The sequence below is a fragment of the Homarus americanus genome, unplaced genomic scaffold (assembly GCF_018991925.1).
Source record: "Homarus americanus isolate GMGI-L3 unplaced genomic scaffold, GMGI_Hamer_2.0 scaffold45611, whole genome shotgun sequence".
NCBI lineage: Eukaryota > Metazoa > Arthropoda > Malacostraca > Decapoda > Nephropidae > Homarus > Homarus americanus.
In genome coordinates, this window is record NW_024752135.1 from 146,460 (window position 1) to 159,092 (window position 12,633).

At 41.4% G+C, this 12,633-nt stretch overlaps 1 protein-coding gene across 1 annotated transcript in view; it reads right to left on the minus strand.

Annotated features, from left to right (window-relative positions):
• Window positions 1-12,419, minus strand: part of LOC121854966 (homeobox protein aristaless-like) — a 79,814-nt gene extending 67,395 nt beyond the window's left edge. The window contains 1 exon segment of the mRNA XM_042349786.1: window positions 12,257-12,419. Within this exon segment, the coding sequence (XP_042205720.1) occupies window positions 12,257-12,266 (10 nt within the window). The 5' untranslated portion in view covers window positions 12,267-12,419.
• Between the last annotated feature and the right edge of the window lie 214 nt (window positions 12,420-12,633).

Here is a 12,633-nt window from a genome sequence, read left to right on the forward strand (position 1 = left end):
CGATAACATATTAACCTAACCTAACCCAACCCAACCCAACCCAACCTAACCTAACCTAACCCAACCCAACCCAACCTAACCTAACCTAACCTAACCCAACCCAACCCAACCTAACCTAACCTAACCTAACCTAACCTAACCTAACCTAACCTAACCTAACCTAACATAACCTAACCTAACCTAACCTAACATAACCAGACCCAACCCAACCTTACTTCAATAGTTATCAGCATAATTTTACCGTTCATGACTTGTTCAGAATTATCATTACGAAAATAATAACTGATAATTTTACAGTAATAATTCTTTAATACATAACAACTATAATAACTTGTTCAGAATTATCGTTACGGGATTATTTTGTGAATTATATGAGAATTATTTGTGAAATATAACTAGCATTAGGTATGTAGTAAATTAAGTAGCATTTTAGTGTAAATACTGGGTTATGTAATATGTAAATGATAGTGTAAATGATGGTGTATATATAGTGTAAATGGTGGTGTATATAAAGTGTAAATGATATACGTATAGACAGTGTAAATCACAGTGTATATTGTCTGTAAATGATTGAGGCAAAGACAGTGTAAATTACAGTAAATGTAAACAAACTATAATTAAAAAAATATATAATTGTAAAAAAAAAAAAAAAAAATTCTCATAACTATATACAGTATATTGACCAAATGTGTCCAGGGAATTTTGTCCAAGGAATTTTGTCCAGCGTATGGTAACCAATAGTGTCCAAGGAATTATGTTCATATCTTTACGTAGAGGTTATGGGAAGAGGTGACGGTGATAATTAGGGTGAGATTATTGATAAAGAGAGAGTAATTAGTGTAATGTTATTGGACAGGTAAAGGTAACTCAGGTGTTATTTACTAATTAACCTGAACTGAAGCGGTTGTCATAATTTGTTTATTTATTGTTGTTGTTATTGTTATTGTTATTATTATTATTATTATTATTATTATTATTATTATTATTATTATTATTATTATTATTATTCATTACATCATCGGATTCAAATTATTAATATTACCCAAATTATCATCATTATTATTTTCTGAATTTCATATCCGGACAAATATTCATAATATTAAAATGACTTTAATATGTATCAATAGATTTATACAATACATAAGATAGATGTATCTGATAGATAATAATATTTACGATAGATGGTTTTCGTTTTGTTTATTAAATGTAAAATTGAACGAAGCTTTTTGGTTGGGTTAGGTTAGGTTAGGTTAGGTTTCATTTAGTTATGCTAGATTTGGTTAAATTAGGTTTTTGTCGGAAGCCGAGTGAACGATATAGGGTAAACTATAGTGAACTTAATTGTTGATATTGTGAACGCTAAGTGAACGTACGGGGATTTTTTTTCATGTAAACGCCAGAAATTGTAATGTCAGTACAGAAGCGTTCATTAAAAGCCAGAGATGGTATTATGAACACTAGAGTTCTCGAGTGAACGCGAGGCATTATGTCATAGGAATCGTAGAACGCCAAGTGAACGCAAAAAGCTGTATAAGTGAATGCAAGAGGTTGTATAATGAACGCAAGAAGTTGTATAGTGAACGCAAGAAGTTGTATAGTGAACCCCAAGTGAACGCAAAAAGCTGTATATTGAACACTAGACCTCTAATTGAACGCTAAAACTGTATATTTGAAAGCCAGAACTCCAAGAGAACCCAAGAATCTCTGGTAATCGCTAGAGCACCATCTGAACAGTCACTGATTAAACGGGCCCCAGCTCTAACAGACCCCAGTTCTAGTAGACTCTATTACTAATAGGCCTTAGTCCTAATTAGCTTCAGTACTAATGGCCAGGTTAGGCCAGGTCTCCTATTTACCTGTAAACTACCTGTGACTAGCGAGGTGTCGACAGGTGGGTAGTTAAGTCCTGTGGTAATTAGAGACTAATTTGAATTACTGGGATAATTTATATGGTAATGTTGATATTAATGTTGTGATAAAAATGTTTTTGCTTGCAATAATAATAATAATAATAATAATAATAATAATAATAATAATTATTAATATTATTATATTAATAATGTAATAATAATGGTAATAAGAATAATAAATATACTGAATACGATAATTGTATTGTCAATAACAACAGTAATAATAATAATAATAATAACGATGATGAAAATAATAATAATAATAATAATAATAATAATAATAATAATAATAATAATAACAATGATAATACTAAAAACAATAAAAGTAATATAATTAATGATAATATTATAATTATTATAAAAAACATCTATCCTCTTTTCTTAGACTGTATTAATTATTATATTAAGTAGTATAAACACCAGAACAATAAAATAATAATGATAATTAAAATAAACAATAATTAAAATGATACTAATTATTTAAAGCATCGATGACGTCAAGATTACAATAATTATGATACACACACACACACACACACACACACACACACACACACACACATATACATATACACACACACACACACACACACACACACATACATATATACACACGCACGCACACACATACATACATACATACATAAACACGCACACACATACATACATACATAAACACACATACATACATATATAAACACACGCACGCACACACACACATACATACATATATACGCACACACACACACACACACACACACACACACACACACACAACCAAATTAAGTACTTATTTGTATTATTACTTAATTAGGATTTACACTTTATTTTTATGGTAATTTTTCACCTGTAATTAAAAATGGCGAGGTAAGCTTGTTGAGTCGTTGTGTGTGTGTGTGTGTGTGTGTGTGTGTGTGTGTGTGTGTGTGTGTGTCAGAAGGTTTAAGTATGAAAATGTTACCCACAACACTTGGGGCCACAACAACAACCAACAACCACAACTCCCACAACCCCACCACCCTCCAAAACCCCCTACTTCCCCACCCCCTCACTCCCTCCATCCCCCACCCCCCATCCCCCATCCCCCCATCCCCCCCCCAAAAAAAATCCTTCCGACAGATTTCAGATACACACCCACATTAAATCACCAGATATTAGTATTGATGTAATATACAATACCTGGAGGGAAAAGCTCATTATAACCTCTGACAATTCCTCAATAACACAGTATACCGGATAATAACTACAACACCTATAACTCGATATATAATTCAATATCTGACACCCCCCCCCTCCACCACCACCCATAACCCCCTCTTCTCACCCCCCCACCACTCACCCACCCACACCCACCCACCCACGCCCAGACACACTCAATATTTCCCATGTCTCTCAAACTCATTAATCTTTATTGAGTGGCGGCGGTTCTGTCAAACTTAATTTTTGTCTTTATATTTATATATTTTTTGTTCTTCTCAATAATTAATTCAAGTGATTTGGTAGATGAAGAGTTATTGAATTATGACTTATGCGAGACACGTGTTGTGACGGCGTGTTGATAGTCATCCAAGGTCCTGTGTGGCACTATAGGTCCTGTGTGGCACTATAGGTCCTGTGTGGCACTATAGGTCCTGTGTGGCACTATAGGTCCTGTGTGGCACTATAGGTCCTGTGTGACACTATAGGTCCTGTGTGACACTATAGATCCTGTGTGGCACTATAGGTCCTGTGTGGCACTATAGGTACTGTGTGGTACAGGTCCTGTGTGGCACTATAGGTCTGTGTGGCACTATAGGTCATGTGTGGCACTATAGGTCCTGTGTGACACTATAGGTCCAGGTGGCACTATAGGTCCTGTGTGGCACTATAGGTCCTGTGTGACACTATAGGTCCTGTGTGGCACTGTAGGTCCTGTGTGGCACTATAGGTCCTGTGTGGCACTATAGGTCCTGTGTATAACTATAGTCCTGTGTGACACTATAGGTCCTGTGTGACACTATAGGTCCTGTGTGGCACTATAGGTCTGTGTGTGGCACTATAGGTCCTGTGTGGCACTATAGGTCCTGTGGCACTATAGGTATGTGTGGCACTATAGGTACTGTGTGACACTATAGGTCCTGTGTGGCACTATAGTACTGTGTGGCACTATAGTACTGTGTGGCACTATAGTCCTGTGGCACTATAGGTACTGTGTGGCACTATAGGTACTGTGTGACACTATAGGTACTGTGTGTGGCACTATAGGTCCTGTGTGACACTATAGGTCTGTGTGGCACTATAGGTCTGTGTGGCACTTGGGTCCTGTGTGGCACTATAGGTCTGTGTGGCACTATAGTACTGTGTGACACTATAGGTCCTGTGTGGCACTAGGTCCTGTGTGGCACTATAGGTCCCTGTGACACTATAGGTCTGTGTGGCACTATAGGTCCTGTGTGTGACACTATAGGTCCTGTGTGGCCTTGGGTCTGTTGCACTATAGGTCTGTGTGGCACTATGGGTCTGTGTGGCACTATAGGTCTGTGTGGCACTATAGGTCCTGTGTGGCACTATAGGTCTGTGTGGCACTATAGGTCTGTGTGGCACTATAGGTCTGTGTGGCACTATAGGTCCTGTGTGGCACTATAGGTCCTGTGTGACACTATAGGTACTGTGTGACACTATAGGTCCTGTGTGACACTATAGGTCTGTGTGGCACTATAGGTCCTGTGTGGCACTATAGGTCCTGTGTGGCACTATAGGTCCTGTGTGACACTATGGGTACTGTGTGGCACTGTAGGTCTGTGTGACACTATAGGTACTGTGTGGCACTGTAGGTCTGTGTGGCACTATAGGTCTGTGTGGCACTATAGGTCATGTGTGGCACTATAGGTCTGAGACTATAGGTCTGTGGCACTATAGGTCCTGTGGCACTATAGGTCTGTGTGACACTATAGGTCTTGTGGCACTGAGTCTTGTGTGGCACTATAGGTCTGTGTGGCACTATAGGTCTGTGTGACACTATAGGTCCTGTGACACTATGGGTCCTGTGTGACACTATAGGTCCTGTGTGGCACTATAGGTCTGTGTGGCACTATAGGTCCTGTGTGGCACTATAGGTCCTGTGGCACTATAGGTACTGTGTGGCACTATAGGTACTGTGTGACACTATGGGTCCTGTGTGCACTTAGTCCTGTGTGGCACTATAGGTACTGTGTGGCACTAGGTACTGTGTGGCACTATAGGTACTGTGTGACACTATAGGTACTGTGTGGACTATAGGTCTGTGTGTGACACTATAGGTCTTGTGTGACACTATAGGTCCTGTGTGACACTTAGGTCTGTGTGGCACTATAGGTCACTTGTGGCACTAGTACTGTGTGCACTATGGGTCTGTGTGGCACTAGGTCCTGTGTGGCACTATAGGTCTGTGTGTGACACTATAGGTCCTGTGTGGCACTGGGTCTGTGTGACACTATAGGTCCTGTGTGTGGCACTATAGGTCTGTGTGACACTGGGTCTGTGTGGCACTATAGGTCCTGTGTACTATAGGTCCTGTGTGGCACTATAGGTCCTGTGTGGCACTATAGGTCCTTGGTGGCACTATAGGTCTGTGTGACACTATAGGTACTGTGTGACACTATAGGTCCTGTGTGACACTGTAGGGTCTGTGTGGCACTATAGGTCCTGTGTGGCACTATAGGTCTGTGTGACACTAGGTCTGTGTGTAACACTATAGGTCTGTGTGACACTATAGGTCTGTGTGGCACTATAGGTCCTGTGTGGCACTATAGGTCTGTGTGACACTATAGGTACTGTGTGACTATAGGTCTGTGTAACACTATAGGTCCTGTGTGTGACACTATAGGTCTGTGTGGCACTGGGTCTGTGTGGCACTATAGGCCTGTGTGACACTATAGGTACTGTGTGACACTATAGTCCTGTGTGACACTATAGGTCCTGTGTGACATATAGGTCTGTGTGGCACTATAGGTCCTGTGTGTTGGCACTGTAGGTCTGTGTGGCACTATAGGTCCTGTGTGCCTAGGTCCTGTGTGACACTATAGGTCCTGTGTGACTATAGGTCCTGTGTGGCACTATAGGTCTGTGTGACACTATAGGTCCTGTGTGACACTATGGGTCCTGTGTGGCACTATAGGTACTGTGTGACACTATAGGTCTGTGTGGCACTATAGGTCCTGTGTGACACTATAGGTCCATGGGGCACTATAGGTCTGTGTGGCACTATAGGTCTGTGTGACACTATTGGTCCTGTGTGACACTATAGGTCCTGTGTGGCACTTGGTCTGTGTGTACTATAGGTCTGTGTGACACTATAGGTACTGTGTGACACTATAGGTACTGTGTGACTACTGGTACTGTGCGACACTATAGGTCTGTGTGACACTATAGGTCCTGTGTGACACTATAGGGTCTGTGTGACTATAGGTCCTGTGGTCTTGGGTCTGTAGCACTATAGGTCCTGTGTGGCACTATAGGTCCTGTGTGTACTATAGGTCCTGTGTAGCACTTAGGTCCTGTGACACTATAGGTGTGTGACACTATAGGTCCTGTGGAACACTATAGGTCCTGTGTGGCACTATAGGTCCTGTGTGGCACTATAGGTACTGTGTGACACTATAGGTCCTGTGGAACACTATAGGTCCTATGTGACACTATAAGTCCTGTGTGGCATTATTGATCCTGTGTGACACTATAGGTCCTGTGTGACACCATAGGTCCTATGTGACACTATAGGTCTTGTGTGACACCATAGGTTCTGTGTGACACCATGGGTCTTCTGTGACACTGGGTTCTGTGTGACACCATGGGTTCTGTGCTTCTGTCTTGACACTATGGGTCCTGTGTGACACCATGGGTCCTGTGTAACACCATAGGTCTTGTGTGACACTATAGGTCATAGTGACACCATAGATCCTGTGTGACACTAAGGGTACTGTCATAGGTGACCTGATGACTGCACGACCTGTCTTGACCTGACAACTTATCATTAGTTGACTCACCCGCTGATTGTTTCACCGCTAGCTAATTTCAGCCGCTTGACCCATAATAAAACTTTCGCTTCCTGACCTGGACTAATTAGTTTAGTGACTTCAACAAGGAGTTTACGTCATAGTCTGATAGCCTTTAAAATCATTACGAGGCACGCCGACTATATCTGACAGCACAGTCTTTCAGCCAGTGAGACGGCAGAGACGTAATTCAACGTATTACGTCATACCGTACAGCTAATAAGATCTCTACGATACAACCTGTCGCTCGACGTAATAATCTTGTAATCAATAAGATTATAAGATACAGACCGACCTGTTACGTCATGATATTGCAGCCAATTATAATAGTGCCTTCCTTGACTTAACCTGAGTTTTTGCGTCATAACTTCACAACCAATGAAATCACAACTCCTACGTCATAACCTCACAACCAATGAAATCGCTTAAGACGCAACCCTCTCCTACGCCATAACCTCACAACCAATGAAATCACTTAAGACACAACTCATCCTCCTACGTCATAACCTCACAACCAATGAAATCGCTTAAGACGCAACCTCTCCTACGCCATAACCTCACAACCAATGAAATCGCTTAAGACGCAATCCTCTCCTACGTCATAACCTCACAACCAATGGAAATCCTTAAAGACGTAACCCTCTCCTACGTCATAACCTCACAAATGAAATCACTTAAGACGCAACCCTCTCCACGCCATAACCTCACAACCAATGAAATCGCTTAAAACAGATCATCTCTACGTCATAACCGCACAACCAATGAAATCACTTAAGACGCAACCCTCTCCTACGCCATAACCTCACAACCAGTGAAAATCGCAAACACCAATCCTCTCCTACGTCATAACCGCACAACCAATGAAATCACTTAAGACGCAACCCTCTCCTACGTCATAACCTCACAACCAATGAAATTACTTAAACCTTTTCTATCGTTATAACCTCACAACCAATGAAATCACTTAAGACACAACCCTCTCCTACGTCATAACCTCACAACCAATGAAATCACTTACGTCATAACTTCGCAGCCAATAGATAATCCACTCGTTATGACCGGAGAGCCAATAAAATAAGAGAAGCTGACTGGACTTACAGGATCACGTACTAACGGCCAATCAGAGCGCTAAGGCGTAATTTTAATATTCTGCGTCATAATGATGTTAGCCAATGAGATCACTGTCATTTATTATTATTATTATTATTGTTATTAGTGTTATAATTATTACTATTTATTGTAATTATTTTTGTGATAATCGTTATTAGTACTATAATTAGTTATTAATAATAATATTATTATAATTATTGTGATTAATATTATTACTATTGTCATTATTACTATTATTAAAATTATCATTATTATTATTATTTTTAGTATTATTATTATTATTACTATTATCATTATTACTATTATTATTATTACTATTATTATTATTATTACTATTATTATTATTACTATTATTATTACTATTATTATTACTATTATTATTTTTCATATTAGTGATATATCATTATTACTCATATTATTTATTATTTTTATAATAATAATATTAATATATTATAATATTATTTTTATCATTATTATTATTATTATTTTATTATTATTATTAAAATTATTATTATTATTTTATTACTATTATTATTATTACTATTATTATTATTTTTATTATTATTATGTTATTATTTTATTACTATTATTATTATATTATTTATTATTATTACTATTATTATTTATTATTATTATTATTATTATTACTATTATTATTATTACTATTATTAGTATTGTATATCATTATTACTCTTATTATTGTTATTATTTTAAATAATAATAATATTATTATATTTATAATATTATTTTTATCATTATTATTATTATTATTTTATTATTATTATTAAATTATTATTATTATTTATTACTATTATTATTATTACTTATTATTATTTTTATTATTATTATTATTATTATTATTATTATTATTATTACTATTATTATTATTATTATTATTTTTATTACTATTATCATTATTATATATTATTATTATTATTATTATTATTATTATTATTACTATTACTATTATTATTATTATTATTTTTTTACTATTATTATTATTACTATTATTATTATTATTATTACTATTATTATTATTATAATTTTTATTACTATTATCATTATTTTTATTATTATTATTATTATTATTACTCTTGGTGTTATTATCACAGTTATCATTATTATTATTATTATTATTATTATATTGGTGTTATTATCACAGTTATCATTATTATTATTATTATTATTATTACTCTTGATTGTTATTATCACAGTTATCATTATTATTATTATTATTATTATTACTCTTGGTGTTATTACCACAGTTATCATCATTATATTTATTCCTTGTCTCTGCAACACACTACAGTAGCCAACAATGTTATTGTTCTCTGTTGTTATTTATTGGATGTATAAACCACCAAGCTGCTGTAACGCTGTATTAACGGAGGTGAGGAATACAGCGGCTGTCTTGGCGGGTACAGTGGCTGTCTTGGCGGTACAGCGGCTGTCTTGGAGGTCAGCAGCGGTCTTGACGGGTACAGCTGCTGCGTTGGTGGGTACTGCTGCTGTGTTGGCGGTACAGCAGCGGTCTTGGCAGGTACAGCAGCTGTCTTGGCGGTACAGCGGCTGTCTTGGCGGATACAGCAGCTGTCTTGGCAGGTACAGCGCTGTCTTGGAGATACAGCAGCGGTCTTGACGGCGTACAGCTGCTGTGTTGGCGGGTACAACGGCTGTGTTGGCGGGCATGCAGTGTGACGGGTACAGCGGCTGTGGCGGGTACAGCAGTGTGACGGGTACAGCTGCTGTGTTGGCGGTACATGGCTGTGTTGGCGGGTACAGCAGCGGTCTTGACGGGTACAGCGGCTGTGTTGGCGGGTACAGCGGAGATCTTGACTACAGCAGCTGTCTTGGGTACAGCGGCTGTCTTGGCAATGCAACGCTGTCTTGGCGGGTACAGCTGCTGTCTTGGCGGGTACATCGGCTTTCTTGGCGGTTACAGTAGCTGTCTTGGCGGGTACAGCAGCTGTCTTGGCGGGTACAGCAGCTGTCTTGACAGGCGGCTGTCTTGGCGAGTATTCACTGTCTTGGAGGTTACAGTAGCTGTCTTGGCGGGTACAGCAGCTGTCTTGGCGGGTACAGCGGCTGTCTTGGCGGGTACATCGCTTTCTTGGCGGTTACAGTAGCTGTCTGCGGGTACAGCCTGTCTTGGCGGGTACAGCGGCTGTGGCGGGTACAGCGGCTGTCTTGGCGAGATACAGCGTGCTGTCTTGGCGGGTACATCGGCTTTCTTGGCGGTTACAGTAGCTGTCTTGGCGGGTACAGCAGCTGTTCTGGCGGGTACAGCTGCTGTCTTGGTGGGTACAGCGGCTGTCTTGGCGGTTACAGTAGCTGTCTTGGCAGTACAGTAGCTGTCTTGCGAGTACAGCGGCTGTGGCGGTTGGTAGCTGTCTTGGCGGGGACTGGCGGCTGTCTTGGCGGTTACAGTAGCTGTCTTGGCGGGTAGCGACTATCTTGGTGGGTACTGCGGCTATCTTGGCGGTACAGTGGCTGTCTTGGCGGGTACAGCTGCTGTCTTGGCGGGTACAGCGGCTGTCTTGGCGGGTACGGCGGCGATCTTGGCGGGTACAGCGGCTGTCTTGGCGGGTACGGCGGCGATCTTGGCGGGTACGGCGGCTGTCTTGGCGGGTCAGCGGCTGTCTTGGCGGGTACAGCGGCTGTCTTGGCAGGTACAGGGGCTGTGGCGGGTACAGCGGTCTTGGCGGGTACAGCGGCTTGTCTTGGCGGGTACAGCTGCTGGTGTTGGCGGGCACAGCAGCGGTCTTGACGGAATAGCGGCTGTCTTGGCGGGTACCGCGGCGTCTTGGCGGTACAGCGGCTGTCTTGGCGGGTACAGCGGCGGTCTTGGGTGGGTACAGCGGCTGTCTTGGCGGGTACAGGGGCTGTCTTGGCGGGTACAGCAGTCTTGGTACAGGTGGTCTTTGCTGATGGCAGGAGTCATTGCCGGTGCAGCAGCGGTCTTCTTGGTTACAGCGGTGATATTGATGGTTTACAGCTGCGGTGATGATGGGTACAGAAATGATCATGTTGAATTGCAGGTGCGGTCAATGTAAGTGCTTCTGCGGTCATAACACAGCAGCGCCCATACTAAAACGGTCAGTACAACAGCGCTCACTCACAAAACAGCGGTTACCACAGCAGCACACTCATAGTGCTCACAACAGCGGTCGGTACAGCAGCACTCACAAACGGTAGTTCAGCACGCTAGCTCACCACAGCGGTCATGACAACAACGCTTACACAACAACGGTTCAGGAAACAAAAGCGGCCGTGACAACAGCACTCACTAACAGCGGTCATGACAGCAGCATTCACACAACAACGGTCAGGGAAACAAAAGCGGTCATGACAGCAGCATTACACAACAACGGTCGGAAACAAAGCGGTCATGACAGCAGCATTCACACAACAGCGGTCAGGAAACAAAAGCGGTCATGACAGCAGCATTCACACAACAACGGTCAGGAAACAGAAGCGTCAGACAACTCACACAACAGCGGTCATGACAGCAGCATTCACACAACAGCGGTCGTGACAAAAGCACTTCAACAGCGGTCGCGATAACAACCACTCACACAACAGCGGTCATGACAGATCAGTCGTCATAACAACAGCGGTTAAGTCGTAACAGTAACTCATGACACAACAGCGGTTCATGACATTAACAGCGGCGAGGAGCGAACAGCAGTCGGGAAGAAACTTGGATATTCGTTGCTGTGTCACACTACAACAGCGGGCAGGGTGGAGGAAACAGCGGCGACACAGCGCTTCAACACCGCCAATGCCAAGACCCAGGAGAACGACCATCACGGCGCCGCTATCATCACTACACCAGCAGGAGGAGGTCGTCCCCGTCAGGATAAGAACATGAGACTGACTCACTCGGTTCAACGAAAATATTTACAGGATGTACGATTTTCTGCCCATTAAATTTAACATATCCGGAGTTGACGGAGGTTACGGTACAGTATACAACTTGTTGATGAAGTACAGTACAGGAAGTTTGTATTTGATATTTTGTAATTTAGGTAAGTTAACGTATAGATCGTAGAAAATTACCTTTAGTTCAATTTCTTAGGGAGTTTTGAATTAGATTTAGTGAAGTGATGTGTTATGAGATCTGTGAAATTGTTGACGTATCGAGGCACAACACGAGGTCCGTGGCTCCCTGTCGGAGAAAAAATATAATAATTGAAACGTTAAAGAAGACGCCAGTTTAACACTCACCAAAATTCATCTTGGAAGAGAGTGGTTAATATCCTGTGTTGCCGTGAGAAGATGAGCGGCAGTAGACGATGCGACGACGGTGTATAGGTAGACCAGGTCGGTCACACAGTAGTGTCTGGCAGCCTCACCACACAGGCCACTTCCACCACACTGACACCCTCTACCCTAGTCCCACCACCGCCCTGGTACGTGGCTCCGGCCTCTATTACCAGAATCAGATGGTACAAACCCAATATGGTCTTCCCTTATCAAATCATTGCCTCCTTTCCATGTGCAAACACGGAAGGCGGCCACTCAAAACTGCCGGCGCAGGCGTAGCAGTGCCGGGTGCCGCCAGCTGATTGGTGGGCGGGGCTGAGGCGCGCGCTCATTGGTCG